The 24,280-nt window shown below is 34.5% G+C and overlaps 2 protein-coding genes across 2 annotated transcripts; both read right to left on the bottom strand.

Moving 5' to 3' along the window:
• Positions 1-926: 926 nt before the first annotated feature.
• On the bottom strand, positions 927-8,177 carry LOC124372900 (anillin-like). The gene is made up of 6 exons (XM_046831338.1): positions 8,059-8,177; positions 6,700-6,844; positions 5,550-5,670; positions 4,860-5,024; positions 1,277-1,519; positions 927-1,122 (listed from the first exon to the last, which is right to left on the bottom strand). The coding sequence occupies exons 2-6, from the start codon at positions 6,763-6,765 to the stop codon at positions 1,079-1,081; spliced, it is 639 nt and encodes a 212-aa protein (XP_046687294.1). The 5' UTR covers positions 6,766-6,844; positions 8,059-8,177; the 3' UTR covers positions 927-1,078.
• Positions 8,178-8,566: 389 nt separating this feature from the next.
• Positions 8,567-16,479, bottom strand: LOC124365711. The gene is made up of 5 exons (XM_046821706.1): positions 16,436-16,479; positions 10,337-10,497; positions 9,462-9,600; positions 9,008-9,093; positions 8,567-8,699 (listed from the first exon to the last, which is right to left on the bottom strand). Exons 1-4 carry the CDS (start codon positions 16,477-16,479, stop codon positions 9,054-9,056), a joined length of 384 nt encoding a protein of 127 aa, XP_046677662.1. The 3' UTR covers positions 8,567-8,699; positions 9,008-9,053.
• Between the last annotated feature and the right edge of the window lie 7,801 nt (positions 16,480-24,280).

The following is a 24,280-nucleotide window of genomic DNA, read 5'->3' as shown; positions in this document are numbered from 1 at the left end:
GAACGTTCTTCTTTGCCAAATGCAGCTATTTTTGCTTCAAATCAACGTCGAATCTGTCCAAAAGCTCTGAATAATATTCACCAGTGATCGTTTTACCCTTCTCCAGGTAATCGATGTGAATGACACCCTGTGCAACCTAAAAACTGAGGCCATGACCCTTATTGGCTGACAAGACTCACCTTGGCTTTCTTTGGTCCATGTCCACTCTAAGCAACCCACTTTTTCGATTGTTCCTTGGTCTCTGGGATGGATCCATGTTACGTCCACAGTTACAAAACAACACCAAAACTCATCCAGACTACAGGTGAATTCTTTTGAACGTGGTCATACAGTTGCGCTTAAGGTCGAGTTGTGAGCAATTGCGGCACCCATCTCGTGGAGAGTTTTATCATATCACAAATATTCATGTAAAATGTGATGTACCCATTTAGCTGAGATACCTACAGCATGAGCCAACTCACGCACTTTTATTCTCCGATCGTCCCAATATCATTCCACGGATTTTATTGAAGATTCATGTGTGAATACTTCTTTTGGACGACCTGAATATTCAACATCACTAGTGCTGGCAGCGACCACAACTGAACTCTGTAAACCACTTCTTAAACCATTGAAAGTGCTAAAATCTCGTAGTATTTATCAAGTCTTTCCTTAGTCTCAGTGATGAATTCCATATGTAAAAGTCATGTTTAATCAAAACACAAAATTCATTTTTGTCCATTTTCTAAAAAATTTACAAGGTTATCTGCTTTGGAAAAATCACTGACTTATCAAACCACCCTTGTATAATATATATATATATATATAGCTCAAATTAATAATTATTTATAAACATCGATTACATCATTCATTTCACAAAGTTCCATCAAGAGTTTGAACTGACTCCTGATGTGACGGAAAGTTATAAAAGACAATGACACTAGAAACATAATGGATGACTCACCTTGTTCAGTGCAAACTGTGTGCGGTGTATCTCACGCAGAGAGAAAATGACATAGCCAGCCATAGTGAAGGCTGAGGTTGCGCACTGCTGATGGGCCCCCAGGTGACTGTACTGACGGCAATCATCAGCCTCGAGTCACCCTTGCCTTTGCGAGGAGTCAGCTTCAGCTTGCTTGCGTCCTGACAGATATAACGGTTTTTTTATTTACATGCTGCATGTACATAATCAAATTACATAAGTGTAATCTACTTTATGAAGTAGTTTATTTTATGTTTACGTAATATTTATAAGACATTAAACATTTATCACATATTTTGGTTTTGTCCAACTCACTTTCTTGCTGGTGTTGATGTGGTACTTGACATCGTGAGGGATTATCTCTCTTGCTGCGAGCCGTCATTGTGTATACCTCCAGAGTAAACCTTGAAGTCAGAGTAAAAGGCCCTCTAGTGCCAGAGTGTTTGGGAATGTTAGCTTGTTGTGACTGTGAAGGGAGCGTGGAGCACACATAACATCGGTTGGCCAGCACACGCTCGTCACTGTGCACCAGACACACCAGGTAGTAGCACTGGTCATCTGTGTCCACAACACAATCGGTCCATGTGATATTGTACAATATGTATTGTCAGAGTGTTTAATGAAAAGCAAAATTCACAACCAATATTTATCCAAATCTGGAGCTTTGAAGTGCTCATCATCATACTATTGCGGTTATCATAAAATTCACTGATATATGCCTTGTTTGTATTAAATTGATAATATGAGTATTATTCACAAAACATGTAACTATATTATAACATTGTACCAATGTAAGATCACGTTGGATGATCTGATGACACTAGTACATGATCTGCTATGAACCTACTATGCATTAGTACATGAATACCTCTTATATCCGACCATGATGGGACAGCCATTGTCAGATATCGGGAGGAGCAAAAACAAAAAAACGACTTTCCCTGGTAGAATAAACTACATGTATGCAATTTATAACTAAAGTGTATAAGCAAACAACTTTATTGTATTTGTAAATACCAGCATCTCGTATGTTGCTGACAAAATTTCAAACATTTACAGTTTATTAAATTAATTAAATCATAAAATAAATAAAAAATACGTTAAGTAGTGCAAAACAGTTATATTTGGTGTTGTATGTCTCTGACATTATAATAACTTTTTAATTAATGAAGTAGTAATGTAAAATAATGATGAGTAGAGCATTATAAAATAGCCATAGATGTATAAAATTATATAGCATACATTTGAGAGAAACGTCTTAAAACCACAAGTTTTTGTTTATAAATATAATACAGTAGAATCCCGCTTAGCCGAGGTAAATGGGACTGAGACTACCTCGGATTAGGAAAAAACTTGGATAATCCAGAGACAATGTCAAATAGGTTATAAATAACAACAAACATGTTGGATTTTAAAGACAGTATTACATATGTGCAAATTCGTATTTACACTTAATTACAAACATAATAATTATATAATATACAGTAATATAGAAAATGTAAAAAAATCTTTAAGCTGTGAAAAAAGTCTTTGGTTGATTTTTGCACTAACCTCTTTCCCCTTTTGGTTGTCGCGATGGAGCACCACCGCTGCACTGTTAGGAAGTCATGTGGCGTGGACTCCTCTTGCTTTTCGATGTAGGCAATAAACAGCGTTGATCACCTTCAGTCTATCAGAATGAAACACTTTAGGGATGATATTGTCTATGTCAGGTCCTTCAGGTTCTTCTTGCATATTTTTTTAAAATATGTGCACAATTGCGTCATCACTAAGTTCCCATTTGAACATCTTCATTGCACCACACACGGATATCTTCATTTTGTATTTGCTGATCACAAAGAAGCTGTTAGCTAGTTGCGCTATTTCAGATAGGCTTTCATTGTCCTCTGTTGATTACATTTTCTTTATGCTTTGGCAAGGTTAAAAAGTTTCCTCCACGATTTTTTCAGGTATTAAATTTATAACTTCGTCCCAAGCCATTGCAATAAAAAAAAAATGCATCTTTGTTATTTTTTTCTGAGAGATTCTGTAACACTCATCCCATTGTCTAGACGTGAAATACTGTAAGCATTTGTAGAAGTGTGTTTTTTTCATGGTCTCAAGAACTGATTTGATCTAGGGGCTATAGTAGTGAGGTCACATTAGGGGGTAAAAACATGGCTTTAATATCACCACTATAAAGCTCGTCCTCATCAGGGTGTGTGAAGGTGCATTGTTCCATCAATACGATTGCTTTTCGGGGGAAGCTTTCTGTTTAAAAAAAAATTCCTTGACAACAGGGACAAATTCTTTATAAAACCATTCCTTAAATATCTGGCTGTTCATCCATGGACTTGTTTGGTTTCTGTACATGGTGGGCAAACAGTTTAAAATTAATGTGTTTAAAGGCCCAGGGTTTGTGGGCCTTTAAACAATCAGTAGAGATCTCAGTTTAAATAATCCTGATGCAATGAATTAGAGCATGCTAAGATTGTAACACACTCTTTGCTCTTCTTAAATCCTTGCAGCGGATTTTTCAGATTTAGCCGCCATAATTTTAGTTTTAGTTTTAGAAATTGAGCCAAGTCTCAATGCAGTTAAATATTTGGCCTGATATTAGACCAGACTTCAAAACAACTTCTGCCCATTTATTTCGAAATTTTGTAATTTCTGAAGAATCTGCCGATAATATTTTCACCAGCAATATTAAGCTCTCTAATACCGGGGCGCTTTTTCCACCTGTCTAACCATCCATCACTGGCTGTAAAAACTGTCACCATCCTTAACCTTTTTTATGAAATTCTATTGCCTTCGCTTGTAGAACGTCTGGCATATAGAGCTGCCCAAACTCTGCATTTGAGTAAACCATAAAACAAGGCTTCTTATGTCAGCTCATATTCGCCTTTCTTCATTGTTTTCCTCAATAATAAACCGCTACCCCCCCCCCTTCCACATATTTATTAACAAATTTCTCAATGTTTTGTCGGTTCCGTCTCCAAATCACCAACAGTTACTTCACCAACTAGACATGCAGCCACTATTTAAATTGTCTCGCCATTGTCTAAATGTTTTTAATGCTTTCATTTTTTCTTCCAGAGAAATCACATGCCTTTTTCGTTTTCCCACTCATTGCTGTAACACTAACACTTTACACTTTCCACAGCTTAAAAAACATGGGTAGACCACAGTAACAAAAATAACAAAGAAATGAACACGTCCAAATAACTTGTGTGACTGACTAGTAGAAATGTCTGTGGTGTTCCAGAAATATGGTGACGTTGCAGTGTCACTCAGTGAATGTTCATTCCTATAGACTACGTTCACAGGAGCCTCTTTCAAACAAACGTCGGGCGACCTGTCATAAATCAACAATTGTTACGTCACCAAGAGGATACGTATTCTAAGAGTTCACTACTCGACCTAGCAACAGCCAGAATACACGCATCACAAATTGATATAGCCGCTAGTCCACACACATATTATCTTATTGTACTGCAACTGGCTTTGTCTATAGAAAAACATTTTTTATCTTCGAAGGCCTCGATTAACCGGAGCCTCGGTTAATCGGGACTCGGATAAGCGGGAGTCTACTGCAGATTACTAAGCATTTTATTTAATATTGGCTTTGAACCCTTCTTAATAGTATAGGAAATTCCTACAAGTTCAAAATATGAAATAAAAATCTTAAACAACTACTTCATTAATAATAACATAGATTAAATTATTACTTATTAATTTAAGTTTATGGAGGTTATTAAAACCCAAATAAATTATATTATATGCCTTCACAAAGCATATTAGGACTCCAAATTTAGAGAACACCATTGTAAGTTAAATTAAAATTGTTTATTTGATAGATTATGAACCTTTTCTGATTTCAACCTTGTAATAGTCCAATATTTAGCTTGTACAGACAGACCTTTAGCAGCCTGGTGGATTACATCCATCCTGAGAGGCACAGTGATGCGAGAGAGGGTGAGGCTGCCTCTTTCAGTCAGGGTCTTGTTTCCGGGAGACTGGGGACGGATGGTCTGCTCCACTCTTAGTCGCTGGATCTCGTGTAGGGCTGCCTGTCTCCGCTGGCCTGCAAGTTACCACATCTCTCAGCAAAAGAAACTATGTAACACACAGTCCCGGTAATACCAGCTGATTGGGACTGACGATAAAGGTATTAAGAACTATGGTCTGCTTCACTTTCAGTCTTGGGATATCGTGGCAAGGCTGTCTGTCTCCGCTGGCCTGCAAGTTACCACATCTCTCAGCAAAAGAAACTATGTAACACACAGTCCCGGTAATACCAGCTGATTGGGACTGACGATAAAGGTATTAAGAACTATGGTCTGCTTCACTTTCAGTCTTGGATATCGTGCAAGGCTGTCTGTCTCCACTGGCCAACAAGTTCTCAGCAACACAAGCTATGTACAACACAGTCTGAATATTTGAGGTGAAAATAAAGGCAGGAAAATAAAACAATGATGTACTATGACCAAAATTTATCTGTTCAGTCCAGAATTGATTAAGTCAGATTTCTCGAGCATTGGTGGGTATGTCTAAGTATTATGAATTACACACGAATCGTAAGGCTTTATGTGAATAATAAATCACTTACTTGCAAGCAGAAGCAACTTCTCCGCCTCCAATTGTTCTGTCGAACCAGAAAATTCTATGGTAGAGTAACACAAGTTCAGAGCTTGGCTTGACTGTGAAATGATGGTTTGCTGTTTCTTAACCTAAAAAGAAAATTTGTAAAGAATTATTAAACTCAAAGTATTAAACTTAACTAACAAAAAAATATACAAAACAATACAAGTTTTTTTCTATAAATATGAAAATGAGCTATTAATATTAAATAGAGTATAAAGAATTAGCTCATTTGGTAGGTGAATACATACAAGGGTGGGATAAGGTACTGTAGTACACATTCTGTTCTAAGTGTACACCACAGTTTAGATTGGGATGCATTTTTGCTTCTGTCATTAAAGAGGTTATTCTGAATGGTGGTTCACTAGTAAATGTTTAATAAGCTCTTCATATTTTTTTAGCTTTCAATCACTGTAATCCTCTTCCTGATAGGAAATTCACACACAAGTTTCTTACTTTTTTCACAAATATATTACTTGTCCACTGAGGCAAAATTCTCCTGGTGACCTCAGACTGCAGTTTGACAAAAATGTTTCCAGTGCAAGAGTTTGGATTTTACAATGACCTCAGCATTCTACATAAAAAGACATGATGCTACCCTAAAATTATCCAACAGGAGTTTAAAGGCAAATTTTACACTCAGTTCTGAAATAGCATCCCAAATTAAATAGTGAATTTATTTGATTTGAAATTCAGTATTTTAAATTATTGTATTGGAAAATCAATTACAAGAGTTCATTTATCAGGATAGGTAGGAGTTTAAAACTATGTAGTTCAAAGTGTTGTTACTTTAGTAAAATATCACTTGGCTTTCACTATGGGAATTTTGAGAATTATGAGTTGGGATATGAAGAAATTTCTCAAGTCCGATGACTCAGGTGATTACAATATGATTCTATCAATAGATTTTCTATTACATCTAACAACAGTTTTACATGTTTTTCAAATGGCCAAATACTAGGGAGGCCAAATAACAAACATTAGAAAACTCCAATCGAAATATATCATTCTTTTAATCATCATAAAAGTTTGGACCATATATGAAATATATAATAGTTGAATACAGTATAAAAACTGTACTAATTATTTGAGGTGCACACTATATTTAGACTAGCTACCTCTTGTTGCAACATTTCTATTTTTTGCTCGACAAGCTTCAGCTCTTTGTCCAGCTCCTCTTCCATACGGTCAATGCTGTCATCAGTGGAGTATGCAGAGGGGTCTATCTGTATGTGCCTGGAGGGTGAAAGGAGGCTTCAATGTCTGAAACATAATAGCCATTCACATGTTGCTTTCAGACAGCACTTACAGATATGAATAATACATTTCCAAGGACGTAAAAGGTCAAATATTTCTTGATTAAAATATTATAAGTTCTTGTGATCAATAAGTTTACAGAATTAAATTCGGTATTTGACTGGGGTTTACTCAAAAAGAAATTTCTTCCTGCAGATTGACAGCCACGATTTACATGGACATAGATAAATAGGTGATAACAAACTTGTCATTTCGACCATAGCTCGGTCCTGTCAGAGCTGGATACCGGGGGATCTGCTGTCTTGATTCTATTTCTCCAAATGCTTATGACTGCATTTATGCTTATGTAAGTACGATAGTTAAAACAAAAATAAAATGAAATACTAAATTTGAATCCTATCTTACTTACATATGTACAATATATAAAAAGTTTCATCATTCACTCAGTCATTGGATTCCATCCTGCGTTTGAGGCCTCTCTGTCAAAATAGTCTGGCATAGTGTTCGAGCAGATGGAAGGGCTTAGGGAATTACATACAGGGCAAAAGAAATTAGTTTTCTTTTTCAAATTTTTACACTCACATATGGCACATAAGTGGAAAGTTTGTTTTGGGAAGTTTCACGAGTTCATGAGCAGAGCCAAGGACATCACCGGGTGGAAGAACAACTTCTATGTCTGACTCACAGAATTGTGAGATGACACTTACTAGGGTATCATGTCTGATATATGATCTGTCAGGTTTACCTCAATGTCAAAATAAACTTCGTCATCACTAGAAATAGGATGATCCAAAAACAAGCTTTCTACGATCACATGATCGGTTTTCACCCTTGATGAACAACTAACACTATAACCTAAGAAAGCTAAATCACAGAAATAACACTAAAACACTATAAAATAAACTTTTTCCACAAAATAATACTATTGGACTCATAACTCCAAACAACAGAACCTGGCAGTTTCACAACAAACACGGCTGAAGTGTGTTACGTTCACGTCAGTTTTTCCACTGAGAATGATGTTCGACATTGTAGGATAATCCAAGTAAGAACAATAAATCAGTTCTTAAGTTAATGCTCTGCAGAATGTATAAAATAAAAATCACGTATACGACCTTAAATGTAAAAAATTCTTAAATGTGTAGTTTGGCATCGAATATTCTTTTCATGCCAGCTGTAGGGTTTAATAACTATAACTAACTGAAGTCAGGGATATTTACCATATTCTGCTGCTTCCTGTAAAAGCTAACAGTGTGTAGAAGAGGTTGACTAGGTGCGTTCTGATCCTCTTTGTTTTGAGAATACTCAAAACTTGTTGACTTTAAATACTCCCAATATTCCTGCAAAACAAAAAAAATTTTACTGTAAGGATTTCTTATTAATTGTTTATCCATCACCAGAATACATTTTAAAATAGTTTATGAATAAAAAACTTAAAAAAGGTTATCCATATATTTTCCAACTACTGCCACATACTACATTTGATCAAGATTGGTCCATTAATGGAAATGACCTAGGTTTACACACACAAATGTATGTGCACACACAGGATTATTGGATCAAAATTCTCATACATCAAATTCAACCTCTGATCACTTAATGGATGTATATTTTTTGTAAAGAACCACATTTTTTAATTCTTTGGTATCAAAACAAATATTTCAGCAAAAAACTAAAATTAAACCTTTTTTAGACCATTACAATATTATTGTATGGTGTGCTACTTACAGAGTAGGAGACACGTTTGGGTGGTGTGGGCTCATCAGAACTATCTTCAAGAGCTTCATCAATTAGATCATCTATCTCATTACTCATGTTGTCCTTCATTTCCTGACTGATCACTACAGGCTGACCAATCTCTCTATAACATCACGCATAACAAGTGAAAATATCTTAATCGCATGGCATCGTGCTAATCATTAAACTAATAAGTAACACAATTAACATCATTAAATATACGGTAACTGTAATCATTGAAAACGGTTCCATTTTCCATCCATTTCTCAAACAGTTAGGAATTGACTATGTACTTGGTTTCAAAAGCCGATCTTACAATAAATATTTTATATAACATTGTGTTATTTTCATATATTATAATGAGCTAATACAATGTTAGTATGTAAAACCATTCCATAGATTCTTTTAAAGAAAATTAGTACAATATTATACCTTTAAGCTAGACTGTGAAATTCTTACGATATCTTGACCAAGACTGTTAGCTTCGGACTCGTTTGACATTTTCACTAGAAGAAGACCTATAAAAAAGAGTGGATATTAAAGGCATGGCTATATACAATTAAAAGTGATAAATACATTAGTGTCCATACAGGGGTAAGTACACTGGTGCTAACAAGCAGAATTTTTTAAATCACATTAAAACAGGAAAAGAATGACTAAGGGTGTCATTGACAATAGTGAATCTGAGACAGATAAAATAAATAAATAAATCCAACATACCCTCAAAATAAATATTAGGGTGATAAATACACAGTTTAAATGTAGTTATTTGGTAGTAATTGTAATAAACCTATTAATTACATTTTATACCCAAAAAACAACTTTTGATGTTTTGCTATGGTAAAGCATGTCTGCAAACAAACTTCAGTTTTAGATGTTTGGGTACCTGTTATTTTGATTGTCAATTTCAGATTCTTGGGCTTCACTACTCTCAGTCTCCATGTCAGACAGGCAAGGGTAGAGGCATCCAGGCTTGGGGGGAGAGAGCTTGATCTTCTTCACATCCTTCAGAATGGGATAAGCTGGAAGTAGATAAATGTACATCAATAGAGTACGTATAATTCAATTAAACATCATGAAGTCTTAATAACCTATGAATCAACTGTACTTGCAAATGTATAAAAAGTGCATACCTGTATGGGATTGATCTATTGCCTTTTCAAAGAATAAAATGAGCTAGCATTGAAACAATATGAAGCTAAAGTTAGAATGGGTCTAAACTTACAAGTCAGATTTCAGTCTCACTGCAGCCGTACGAATAACTCTTGTAAACCAATTCTAATGGGTTAGTTGTTTTAAAATTATAAAGAACATAAATTACAGTAAAAGTACAATTACCTGAGCCAAACGAGTTCGAGATTACCAGAATACACAAAAACTCTGATAATACGGATATTGCAATAAAACTTTAATATAAATATAGTTTTAACTTATTTAATTTACATAAAAACTCAATATTGATTAAAATCTATTCATTTATACAATAAATTACATGAATTTCAATTCGGGCTGCAACCGATAGGTGCATTTTTAACCCCATATCACTATTATTCAAACAACAGGTAGTAAGGTATTCAAATGGAGGGACACATAGCCGTAATGTTTTGCACCCCTGCAAATAAACAACAAGACCAGGTATCTTCAGCATAATTTTTCTGTATGTTTCCTATAAGATTACAAAAAAAAGACCTAGTTAACCCACTGGCTTGGATAATCAGACTTCTACTGTTATTTTGTACCTTAAGGGACGAGCTTACCTGTTTTTAGGTAATATCTCATGTTGAGGTGATATCTGTTGAGGTAAGTCTTCAACATCATCTTCATAGTAGTAGCCACTGTGACGTCTCTCTAGATGCTCTGGCTTTAGTGAAGAGGGGGGAAGTGGTGGGAGCGAGTGGTGGTGTCGGAGGAGGGGCAGAAGGCTAAAAAAAAAAAAAAAAACCAAATGTTATTTATACATTTTATGCTTATTTTTAATGATTCAAGATACACACTGTGTTGTTGTTACGCAGATTACACTCTATTGTACCGTTAGTCTGTCAGATCTGCATACAGAAGTTGTCAAGAATTAGTTTGATTATAAGTAATAAAAAAATTAACTCAAAATTTGAAAAGGGGAGTAAAAAAACGGAGTAAAGTTATTTAAGTTTTCTTTATATTAGACATCATGCATGCTGTCAGTAAAGCCAACTCTCAGAACACTTTTTAGCTACATACAATTGTGATGCCATGACTCATTCTGATGCTACAGCACAACTAGATCAACTGATAGATCATTTTCAGTGACAGTACAACATCACTTTGTCAGTGGATTTGTCAGTCTTGAAATGCCTGCATGACAGTATTTTCCAGAAAACGTTAAACAAAAGAAACTGAGTTCTTTAAAAAACAGTAAACATTTCTACTTATTTGAAATTTTATTGGTTTTCTCTATCAGGGTTCCCACTCAATCTTAATCATCAATGGGGGGGGGGTGGGGGGGGGGGGGGGTGGGGGGGGGGGGGGGTGGGGGGGGGGGGGGGTGGGGGGGGGGGGGGGTGGGGGGGGGGGGGGGTGGGGGGGGGGGAAACTTTACAAAGCCATATTTTTAAAACAGTTTGAGATAAAAATGTTCTATCTTTTAGTCCTAGCATTCAATATGTGAGTACAAGAAATGTTAACAAACTCTAAAATGGTGAGATAAACTGTGTGCTGATTTGACATGAGATAAATTGCCCCACAAATAGCAATTCTCCCTTTATTTGCCTAACCAAGGAAGTGGAAGTAAAAAGAACTCCCCTTTACGGATTTGGTGTAGTAGAGGATAGGAAACGTCCTTAAGAGAAAAATCTTATTATAAAAAAACACACACAGTTAAAAGTCTAAATTTTAAATCGTTCTATAAAAAATCTGTCAAAGAAGGAGTAGCTTGCTCTTTGACAGAGCAAAGAGCCTGTGCTCAGACAAAGAACAAATAAAAAAACTTTGAATCGGATTTTAAAAAGGTCCAGAGATAGAAAACAAAAACAAAAACTCACATACATGTCATTCCTTTATGTGCCAGGATTATCAGAGAAAATTAGGAGAGTGGACAGAAAATATGATATTAGAACAATCTTTAAAACACAAAACACACTTAGGAAAAATCTTATAAAAACAAAACTAAAAGAAGGCATACATCACTCAAAAATTATTTTTACAGGATAAAGTGTTTTTGTAATAGGAAATACAAAAATTAAAGGGGAAAAATATAAAATGATGAAACTAAATGGGTTTTGGAACTCTTCTGTCTCAAGTTTGATATATTGAGTATCTCCTTTGAAAGATAATGCTCCCACTGACTCTTATCTCCCACATTGATCTGTACCACCCTGGGAATTATTTTACAGGTGTGGGAAAGTGGAAATTGTTTTTATACCTTGAATTCCAATTATCCCCGCTGACCTACCGTTCCAGTTTAAACAAGTTCAATTTCTGATTAAACTCAGTTTTGTTGTTACCATTAACAAAGCGCAAGGACAAACATTGCAAGTAGCAGGAGTGCACTTAGAAAAGTAATGCTTTTCTCATGGGCAACTTTATGTAGCCTGTACATGTGATCCAAGGTCTGAAATCTTGACATATATGCACCAGGCGGAAAAACATATAATATAGTATACGATAGCATCCTAGAATAATACACCTACTGTCGACGAAACAAATACCACTAATTCTGAATAAGGAATTGTGATAACAAACGTTCAGCAAAGACCAAGATACTAGAGAAATCCTACTTACTTACATGACTATATAACTGATTTCTTAATACGGAGCAATTGTCATGATGTCTGCTGATTTTGTAACATTCAGCTAGCTACAAAAGACATCTTATTGAAACATCAGAATATTCTTGTTTACTCTGTTGTTGATCAACTTTAGTATAGTGTTAAAGTTCTATTTCAAGCTGTCATAATGTTTCTAATAGACAAACATGTTGTTTGTTTTTACTTCAATAACTTACAATGAGATAGCAAGAGTGATCCATATAAAATATGTTGAGTAGCACACTTTGAAGTGGGTTCTGATGGAAATGGTAACAGAATTTAAATTCAAGTAATTAGATGAAACGGGATATATTTTGCTCATAAAAAAAGAATACTACTTAACCTCAAACTTATCTTGGAAAAACGTTCATGTAGTTAATAAGCCCTGGTTTTTTAATAAGTTCTGAGGACTTCAAATATGATTAATTTAGTTAGAATAGTTACATAAACTAATGCAAGTGTAGCGTAGACTGAAAAACTCAGAAGATGGATTTATGTTAAGTTAAAATAATCGAACAATCGGAACTTAATATAAGCGAATTTCCAAAACATGCTTGTAGACATAATATGAGCTCTTTGAATTTTTGACGATCAACATTCAACTATCCACGTTTTAATTTATACATTAGTTGAGTGTTTTTAATTTGATTCTAACATTTTGTAAAATTGTACTGTCGAGCGTGGTAAGTCTTCGACGGCAGGGCAGCCACCTAGTGACGAGTAGCTGCGCCCCAGTGGTTCCACACAATGGAAGGCGAGGCACTGCCCTGCCTTGCTGTCACCCAGGAAGTCTTCAGATTGGATCAATAATGCAATCGCAATATTCGTTTTTATATCCTTCATTTGTGATGCAACAGAAAAGTCAAATGATCCAATCGACCATCGTTAAATAGACAACTGTACTTAAATTACAAACATTGTTGTTACTATTGAAGTGGCTTTCAACGATTCCTCACCAAAACTGGATGTCACATTGATCAAGCGAATATCCAGTGAACAATGTTACACTTCAAACACCCATATGTTTTTGGCCGCAGAATCATGGGAGGTGTCTCATTTTATTAATTAATGTCTCAAATTAATTCAGATACGCACCTAAATTCTTTTTAGTAGGCCTACTTCTTATAGACTTTATATTTTTTGAATATACAATTAAATACGAAAAATTTTAGTTTTTTCTTACTAACCAATAAAAAAATAAATACCGTACTAAAAATAAGATCGTAAAAATGAAGTACGAGTACATTGTTAACATGCGGCTAAAATCAATTTATTCAGTTTACAATATTGTTTTGCTAGTCGTGTTTGATGTTATTTTGAGATAAGTTTCAAAATGTTTCATAAATTTCTTCCTACCTACACGCCCTACTGAAGATTCTTAAGATAGCCGAAAGTGCTGAACAATAAATTATACCTTCGCTTCTAGTCGAATTCGGCAAAAACTAGATTCAGCAAAGTGTACATGTGGTGAATAGAGGCCTGGGATTTTCCGAAACGTTTTCCCTAAATAAATTAACGCTTTTATTAGATGTGTTAACGGTTAATTTGTAAATCTGAAGTTGTTCATGAGCAAAGCACAACTGAAGTCTAAAATACGCACTTTAAGAAAATAGCCTACTACTCGAAAATCCTGCAAAACTGTGCCAGGTCTGTTGCGCTGCCTCAACAGTGATACTTTTTTAAAATCCCTCACCTAGAAATAAAAACTCTAATAGGTTAAAATATAAATTAAATTAATTGTAGTAAACTAAATACTCACTAAAGACAATCATTTTGTTGTTATCAATATTTTTCAGCTCGTACTTCTTCCGCTACTTTCAATATTGAAATTAACATCATTAGTTTTAGGTAGAGAAGAAGCTAATGACGATCTAAGAAATGATTAAAAATATAATTTGGTTCTTTTTCCAATAATATACGTACCTGTGCTATTGCCATTGTGAATATTATCTATTCACTGAAAAACTAATATCTAGGAGCTGCAAATGTTTGACGAAGGCATTTGATCTTTACATATGTATTAAAAACAGTAATTGTATTGTATTGTATTAGCTTTATTCTGTATTGCCTGACATAAGTTTATATTATATATACAGAAAAACACAAAAGAGTATAATTCAGTATGAAGAATACGCTAATGTTAAGAACGCAGTGTGCCGATGCTTAGTTTCCCATCTGTCTGTCTGTATGTGTTTTTTTTTTTAAAAAATTAATATCTTAAAAATTAATTAATTAGATTATACCAAATTTGGATCAAATGCTTATGATAACAAGGCCAGTTACTGAAAAATATATCATGAACTTATCTTTAGTTTTTCAACACGGCGGCTGTTAACAAACTTTTAAACTTGGAATAACTTAAGAATCTGAAATTCTCCTCAAGAATTACAAGAGAAACAGTTTTTGGAGGATTTTACCACAAATCTAATGACACAACAATTATTTAAATCAAATAACAAATAGCTTATTTATAGCAGTTTTTCTGTGACAAGGTATAGCCTATATTAAGAGCTGCCGTTTATTCAGTGTTTGTAGGCTATTCACTGAGAACCTCAATGTGGGACATGTCTTACAATAATGCTAATACAACCAGCATTAATCGAAGTCTGGATATTAGCTACTGAGCGAGGATTTTCGCGGCTCTTCAGTACAATGAAAGTCCCATTAAACTCAGCGTAAAAGTCAATCGCACAAGCTAGCAAGCTTGTAGATTTTTAATATATGCATAGGCAGCGTCCATCGAGGAAGAGGAATATGAATGAAAGTGAAACTATATTTACTACTTCAGATTCCTTCGTTTAACTGTTATTCATAAAGAGATTTAGAAGTACCAAAGCGAAATAATCTTAAACACATTTGACGACAACAGCATAGTGGTGTCAGCGACAAACCATCAATGATTTACAGCAGAGACCCGTGAGGATTTATTTATTTATTTATTCAACGGTCAACACCTTTAACAATAGTAATTACAATAAGTATATGGCGAATATGTGCAATAGAATGACAAAATTTTAACAAGCGATTTTAACATGCAATGATAGTATAAATAGATATAAATCGTTTATAGTATAAATAACATGCAAAGATAATAAAAAATTACAAATAAACCCAAGCCAATAACAATAAATAAAGTGGAAATCTATGCTAAACATGAGGCCATGCAGACAGAATCAACAACAAAAACAAAAAATAAAAAATGAGTTACAAAATGCACAAGGAATAACAATAAAAATGTTCATGTGGCATACAGTTTGAACAATTCCCTTTTAAAGGCAGGCAAACTCAATCTAAAAAAATCCAAACCACGTGGGAGACTGTTCCCCAAACGGTATAATCTTGGCAGTGTAGTACCAATGAATACAAACCTTATATAAGGTTTTGTATTCATTGGTAGTACTGTTGAAGGCGTACTGCGTCGAGTTATGCCATCTCTCGAACAAGTCCCACGAGCGTGACGGGCGAGAACAACGAAGGTTGACTCTACTCAACAACTCTAAAATCTAGAATTAGTATGTTTTCTAAAAATAAGAGTCTCGTATATCGACACCAGTCGGTTTAAACACCTATACTGTAACATTTTTACAATGTTACATGATCTTGTTCCAATGTTACCTCTTTTCTCAGATCTCAATAGGCTACTCCTCGTAGCATCCGAAACTACTAAGCTCGTCAGATTTCGGTGTGCAGAACGATGAGTAAAGGGATCAAGTTGGGTAAAGTTCCTAATAGAGTTCACTTTGTTCACGCGTATATTATTGATACAGGAATACGCCACAACACGCGTCACGCAACAGGCTTCGCTGAGGTGGTATGCCAAAGTTCAAATGTATGTAGCTTATGTCATTCTTTAAATATAGTGCCAGGCTACTGAATGATAGATAGGCCTTAGTGACGTTCAAAAAAATTCCGTGGTTGGACATGCACATTCATTTATAAATAGAAATGAAGTTTAATTCAAAGTTTTAAGTATGCAGATAAGATCTTTCTCTAGATATCTTGCCACACGATCTATTCACATTTTTTTGTAAATAAATTGAGTTTCATATCAGTGTTTCAATCTTAAAAGTCTACTCACCAAGTCACCACGGTGTTGGATGTGCTGGAATGATTAGTCTGCATGTCACAATATGCATGTCAATATGTCACATGTTAAAATCTCCTTTGAATATACTGAGTTTTTCTAGAAATGTACTTATTCTACTATTTTCTCGATGCCAACATGGTTACTTATAAGGCCAATGTAAACATATTCGCTAACGCACAACCAAATCCCGTGAAATGTCATGTAAAATCGAAATTTACATCAGTGTTCCACAGAAATAAAGCTTCATGCACAATTTCAAATCATTGGTGAGTTCGTTTTCGAGATATCATGCGGACAGACGGACAGACAGGCAGAAATTAATTTTTCCACGAGTGATAGACTTTGTAAAAGCTTAGCCAACAACGTGCATTAATGTTGAAACCAGTTTTTAACCGTACAAGGCTTGTTGGTGCGTATTACAGCGGAACTCATTCCATAGGTTTCTCACCTTCAGCATTTTGAATTGATTCCAAAAACATCGTACTGAGCCAGTTTTTGAGCTACAAATACCTTTACCTCCATCAATAGTTCTTCCCTTAAGTCATTTTAGATCTAGTTGCAATTTATAAATTGTTCCACAACTTCGAAAAGTTTCTGCCCGAGTAACGTTGTTTTAATCGTTTAATAACATCGACGAATGTAAAAGCCTCGGCTATAGTATCGAGAAAAGGAGAGAGAAGCTTACTATCTCAGTTAAAAGATGAAATCTGGTGGTATAAACCGAAACAATCCCTGGATAAAAAGGGGTTAAACAATAAAAGGTTCCAAGCCATGAAAACTTTTTTCTACCACTGGAATGAATAATTATTACATATAGAGGGAAAGGGCACTTATTAGTCATGACTCACATTTCAGTATTAAAAGCCCCACCATTAGAATTTATACACATTTTAATCGTCCGCCATTAGTACGGCATCAGCATCTTCAATGTCTCAGATATTATCCTACCCCAATAAAATGTGGTAGATTGAGAATCCCAATCAATTTTTGTAAAAATACGGTTTAATCATTCCGTGTTACTTATTATTTGGATCGATATTCCATACAAATCGTAGTTAAATGTAAAAATTACGCCTTTCGTGTTGGATTCAATTTGCCCTTAGCATATAAATACAAATTTTAAACTGCATTGGATATTTAAAGCTATGGTATCTAAATTCCCACCATTGAGGAAATCAAATTGCTATACGACGGTGTGTGGATTCGAAAACAATATTTATTAATAGTACAATTTAATTTTTATATCGTTAACTGAACATTGTTACTTGATGATTTAGCTTATCATACGTTTATTAATATTATCATACGTGTTACTAGCTTGTTGGTATAAAACAATATGTTATCTTGTTATATGATTGTAACTGAAAACATTGTAGATTGGGTTCATCCGTCAGTGAATATATAAACCTTTGTTGGTTCTATACCCAAAATTGTAATATCTGCAAAATACATAATACATTGAATGTTTTATGGTTAGAATTGTTAGAATAATGGGTAGACTCTAGATATTTACGATAACGAGTTACGTTTTAAATGATTTTATATGCAGAAAACATTCTTTTTAAACTTAAAACTACATAAAAAATAATGCTTTGATAAATAACACACTCCGAGTGGAATGCAAGGTTAAAAGTGGTTTTGTAATATTTTCCATACTTACAAATATGATTGCTAAAACTTTATTTTCAAAAAAAGCTTATATTGGGTGTGTTAGGAATAAAAAGTAAAAAGGAATAATAAAGTGAAATTTAGCAAATTCAAACCATTTCCTTAGCGCTAAATAATAAGATGATTGCAGGTGCCACAGACAAACAAATGTGTTCGGAATTGATCATATGATAGACACGTGAAATGAACATCAGAGCGAACTGTTGTGTTGAGATAAATAATGTAGTAGGTTACATGTGGCCCGCAATGTCCGGGGATCAATAACATGCGGATTTATTCGGACTCACGAACACATAGCTGGAGCTAACATATCGTCCTTAACAATCAGGAGTTGGAAGTATTTCTTTAAAGTTACCGAAATTATTTTAGTATAAAATAATCTTTTCAAATTTGCTTCTTTAAATTGTTACACTAGTGCTTTATCAATTACCGTAGTATAATAGAACATAAACAGCCTATTTCATACGTCGGACCAAGGAACAATAAATAACACATTAAGAAGAAAATAGGCTTACTCGTTATTAAAACATACATAATGAACAAGAACAAGTATTAGCTGAACTATGTTGTTATAACCTTTCAAATCCTCTTAAAATTAAGCGTATTTACATTTTTATAAAAGCTTAGTTTATTTGTTTGAATTAATATATTTCGCCCATTAAAAAAAGTTCTGGGGTAAATGCGATTCATAGCGCAAGATTTATGAGTAATGGGACTACCATAATCTAGCAAAAATTTTCATATAGGTCTACTTGAACGAATACAACATGAATGTATGCGTCCTTTCAGAGAACAATCAATATCAAAGTTCTCAAAACTATATTTCTATCTTATTGGGCTTAATTAGACGTATATAGCCTATCTGTCTAACCCATACAGTGCACTACGTAACTTTAGATATACGATTCAACAATATAAAACATATTGTGCCTATTTAGTTAAAATTGCCTGAGCAGAAATTCTAGTAAGATCACATTCCATGTTGAAAATAAGTAGTCATAAATAATTAGACAAAATTATATTTTAAGTAATTGTAGGAAGACGAAGTAAAATAGACAAATAATGATTAAGTATTGCGTCTAGAGACGTAGATAGTGATGAACTAACGCGAGTGTTTTAAGTCGTGAGGTCTTGTACAAAAGGAGCACTAACACGATTTTAATTAATTACTCTCAGAATCATGAATCAACCAGAATTGCCAACAAGGTTTTACAAAATACCTGAGAAAGTTTCAGTGCTTCATATTATACAATCCACTTAGAACGGATATAATAGACTATAAAAGATAACGGATGTTTCATTCCCAAAGGTTCAATCGGAACTATGGCACTTGTACCAATTTGGTAAATATGTGGAATAATGGTACCGTATACAAGAATGTAGTGTAGGATACAGTATACAAGGATGCCTATGATCAGAATGGCCATTCGCTATCTTTCTGCTGGATATGTTTTTATGGGTTCCAAGAGTTATGTTATGTTATGTCGTCCTGTTGATTTATGCATATCAGAGCTGCCTGACTACATGATTTCGCTTTTTAACTATAGTTAAAGAAGTCGTCCAGAACCAAACAAATAGTTAGCAGGTTTAAACACCATTTGTAGATTTTAAGTATTATTTTTTTAAATTGGAACCACACAAAACTAGTACAGTATACAGTATATATACATAAATTAAAATGAATTAAAACTACACGACCGCTGTCACTTATAATACGAGATCATAATTCTTGAGCTTACACGGGTTGTATCATAACACTATCTTCTAAGGTTTTAGAGTTTTAGGTATACATAACTTTCATAATTCTCTAACAGAACTATAAATGTATACATTTCAGTCTCACTTTGAAGGGACATTTTAGTCGCAGAAGAGAGGAGACGCAAGAACTAGGGGCTTATATAAGACTCGATATGGAGAATAACTTATTTAGCACGTATCCAACTTGAACTATGAAGGGGCAGAACTAGTCGGGCAAAACTCGGCAAATCAGAATAACTTATTTAGCACACGTTTCCAACTTGAAACTATTTGAAGAGACAGAACTATATTATATCTGGGCAAAACTCGACTACTCGGCAATCAGAATAACTTATTTAGCACACGTTTCCAACTTGAACTATTTGAAGGGGCAGAACTATATTATATCTGGGCAAAACTCGACTACTCGGCAATCAGAATAACTTATTTAGCACACGTATCCAACTTGAACTATTTGAAGGGGCAGAACTATATTATATCTGGGCAAAACTCGACTACTCGGCAATCAGAATAACTTATTTAGCACACGTTTCCAACTTGAACTATTTGAAGGGGCAGAACTATATGATATCTGGGCAAAACTCAACTAGTCGGCAATCAGAATAACTTATTTAGCACACGTTTCCAACTTGAACTATATAAAGGGGCAGAACTATATTATATCTGGGCAAAAATCGACTAGTCGGCAATCAGAATAACTTATTTGGCACACGTTTCCAACTTAAGCGACTTGAAGGGGCAGAGCTGTATTGTGATTGGTCAAAGATCAACCAGTTGGCAATCAGAATAACTTATTTAGCATACGTTGCTAACTTGAGCGACTTGAAGGGACAGATTTGTATTGTAATTGGTCAAAGATCAACCAATCGGCAATCAGAATAACTTATTTAGCACACGTTGCTAACTTGAGCGACTTGAAAGGGCAGAGTTGTATTCTGATTTATCAAAGCTCAACCAGTCGGAAATCATAATAACTTATTTAGCACACGTTGCCAACTTCAACGACTTGAAGGGGCAGAGTTGTATTGTGATTGGGCAAATCTCAGTCAATCAACGATCAATATGTCTTGCTTATCACAGGTTACTAACTTTCTGATACTATAATGCTATATTCTTTGTAAATTCTTTAATATTATTGGATTACAGTTTATAAATTTTGTAAGTAGGCTATTTCTGTTTTGTCAAATTCTGCCGTGTATTTTGTTTCGGAACTTTGTTCTATTATGGTCATAAAGTAAAATCATGTCTGTACTGTTCTTAAACAGTTTTGCAGTTTTTTCTTTGATGCGGTTCGAATACAGTTTTGAGGTCTCCGTCTCCTTAATAAGATGTCTTTTTATCAGTTTTCCCTTGGATGTAAGGTAGATAGCTGTTACTCATTTATATTTACACACAAATCAGATAGGTTTGTGGTATATTATAACATTTAACTTTCAATCAATCCCGTATAATACTGAAAATAAAGACATCACAAAAAATGTTTGATTAACTCTGACCCAACAGCACCCTTGCTGGATAGGTGGCCTAAAGTACATAACGACACTACAATGAATGTCAGCTTTATTCGTGTACACAGTGTAGCTAAAATATTTCTCCAAATCAATTGCTTTATAAAGACAAAGTAATGTAGTTTTCCAGTTAACTTAAAACATGATTGAATGGAAAAAGAAAGGAATATATACGAGTGTTTTATTAGTCTTTAGCTATTGTCTACTTTAACGATAGGGTTTTTTTTTACTTATTCTTTATTTTCCAAGTGTAAAAAGAATAGAACATGATTTAAAGACACAGATGTAACATTCCGAGACCTTAAGGTTGTGTGTTTGTCAGATAGAAATAAATCCGATAAGTGATTGATTGTCGTACAAAAGTATATAATTACGAGGTAAGGTACTTTAATGGTCTCACTAGTAGAAAGCCCGACGCTATTGATAGCGACCTGCAGCAATCTAGACCAAATATAACGATTGATGACCTCCGTGCTCGGAGCTCGGTCTCTTTGATTAGTTCGGGAAAACCGTTCAACGATTGTATGGAAAGTAGGTCAGTAAATACAGCTGATTGCTGTTATCAAGCGATGGTTGACAATACCTGGACAGTGTTTGTGACTCATCACATTGTTAAATTTTAAGATACATTTTAATCACGAACAAAAATGTTTATAGTTTAGTTGAAATACACAATTATTCATAAATTCAATTCCACCTAAAATACCATTAAGAAATATCCACAAATGTGAATTTAAAGTTTATAGGCTACATTTTTATTGAACGAACTTGTTTTAAAAGGTACCTAATACAACTTAAACCCCGATTTCAACACAAAATGTATATTTGTATAAATACTATACTCTGTCCCGAGAACCGTGTTTATTGAAGGATACATAATTTATCTCTATCTCTCTCTCTCTCTCTACACACACATACACACGCGCGCGCACACACACACATAATCACTAACACAACTTGCCGCTCCAGTCCGACTACCTGCTCTGAGTTTGGTGCCATGGTGTACAGAATTAAGAAAAAATAGTTTAATGTAGTAACGTAATATTATAAAATATGTTATCTAAATGTAAAAATAATAAAATTAGTCAAAATACGGCATACAAGGAGTATATTAAAATGGTGGTACATTGTTTCGTGCTCATTTTCTTCATTGTGTTATTTTGTTGGTATCTTTGCGACTGCTGATGGCTGAGTGGTCTAAGACGTTGGACTTTGAGTCTGAGTTAGAGATGGCGCAGGTTCGAATCCTGTCTGTGACCATTGCACTTTTTGTCAGTACCATCGACCTTGTACTGTATCGACTCTCCCCCTTATTCTGTTTGATAAGATCCTCGCACAGGCCAGTGGCCCATGAGGACGGGCAGAATAAGGCATAAAAGGAGATCGGCTTCTCCTTAAAAAAATGTTCATTATTTTATAAATTCAATTGAAGAAAATAAGAGTTAACAAAACTTGTCAGTGTGCGTAGGGAACACAGTTGAAGATTGAAAGTGCAGCCTGACCATTGCTGCTAGCGTGTGTATGGGAGCGCTAGGTTTAGCGATGATTCACATTCTTCAGTGGCTGCGGTTTTCCGGACGAAGTATAGTGACCTAAAATATCTAATAAGAGGAAACACAAATCTTTATCCATTTCAATCCAAATTAAAATTATGACTTGAATTCGTGTAATACTAAAGTGACAAAGTATTCTGTAAACTTGCGGTGTAGCAGTGATTATCATGTACACAAAGGATCATTGTAACTGAAAGAACATTATAATTAATTGATAGTAGTTGGTTTTTAATTACATTGAACAATTTTATTCACAAAGTGTGTTAATAGCCAACATTTTAAGCACGCCGCGAATAGAAAGCATTATCTAAAACAAAATTAAACTTCGAATATTAAATAGACAATGGCCAGGTTACGTGGACTGGTAGGGTGGGGCTACCTGTACCAACATTTGGTAATTAAATTATCGTACGGGTTGAATTATTCAACACACCTTTACCGAGATACTGTATGTCACGATATATTATGTATCTCAGCCGCCTCTCCCCGTGAACGTAATACTCGTACATTGATGTATGTCACGAAACTGAACATGCATCATATTTTAGTGTTCCTTATATGTCTTAATAAAAAAAGTGCTGATTAAAAGTAAAATGTTGTGAATACTGAAAAAAGCATATTAGAATATGCTAAATACGCTATTAGAGAGCATTTTATTATAAAGAGAAAATGTATTTAGCAAAATTTTAAAAGGGCATAATGAGCAAAGTGAAATTATTAAATGAAAGGTTCACAAAGTTGTAAGAAAAATGTTACCACAATTTATTAACCTTAAATTACTATTCGTACAATACTGATAAAACATTTCGTACCTTAAAACACTGCATACAAATTGTGTTGGCTTTATCACTAGGATCATATTTGGAAATGGGTTTACCACTTTTCCACATGTTTTTCATACCGACAGAAAAACCCACTCATAAAATTCAAATCTAATTCCTATTTCTTAGACAGACGGGGGAATTGCGAATGGGTAATTCTAAAATCATGACTTATTTTATAATCTCGTTGTAGTGTTTGGGGATGAATGTAGAAAGATCCACGCAAAAATGTACAAGAATGTGTATTTATACTACAAGAACACAATGTAAAGGCTGCATAACCATACTGTACTGGTCATGTTGTCATATAGCAGTCGTTATACAATCGTTTCAAAAAATGTTTTATTCATTCCAACGCTTTAGTGTATTATATTTTGGATCAAGATTTTAGAAAACAGCTCCTGTTAGGTTATAAAGTACCTTGTGTTTTACTTGTCTGCGTTTTCCTTCAAAATTCGTAATCCAAATTTGTTATGGCGTTGCTAAACTTTATTATAAAATTTTTAAGAACAATTTACGTAGCATTTA

The sequence above is a fragment of the Homalodisca vitripennis genome, chromosome 1 (genome assembly GCF_021130785.1).
Source record: "Homalodisca vitripennis isolate AUS2020 chromosome 1, UT_GWSS_2.1, whole genome shotgun sequence".
In the NCBI taxonomy this organism is placed as follows: Eukaryota; Metazoa; Arthropoda; class Insecta; order Hemiptera; family Cicadellidae; genus Homalodisca; species Homalodisca vitripennis.
This window is presented reverse-complemented; position numbering and strand designations above follow the sequence as displayed.

Excerpts from the sequence above, each read along its gene's own strand:
- LOC124372900 (XM_046831338.1), bottom strand. The coding sequence starts at position 6,765 with ATGGAAGAGGAGCTGGACAAAGAGCTGAAGCTTGTCGAGCAAAAAATA. Across the intron at positions 5,671-6,699 it reads TAGAAATGTTGCAACAAGAG|GTTAAGAAACAGCAAACCAT; the intron begins GTAGCTAGTCTA and ends TTTTCTTTTTAG. Across the intron at positions 1,123-1,276 it reads ACATCAACACCAGCAAGAAA|GACGCAAGCAAGCTGAAGCT; the intron begins GTGAGTTGGACA and ends TATATCTGTCAG.
- LOC124365711 (XM_046821706.1), bottom strand. The coding sequence starts at position 16,479 with ATGCAGACTAATCATTCCAGCACATCCAACACCGTGGTGACTTG. Across the intron at positions 10,498-16,435 it reads TCCAACACCGTGGTGACTTG|CCTTCTGCCCCTCCTCCGAC; the intron begins GTGAGTAGACTT and ends TTTTTTTTTTAG. Across the intron at positions 9,601-10,336 it reads ACATGAGATATTACCTAAAA|CAGCTTATCCCATTCTGAAG; the intron begins ACAGGTAAGCTC and ends TTTATCTACTTC.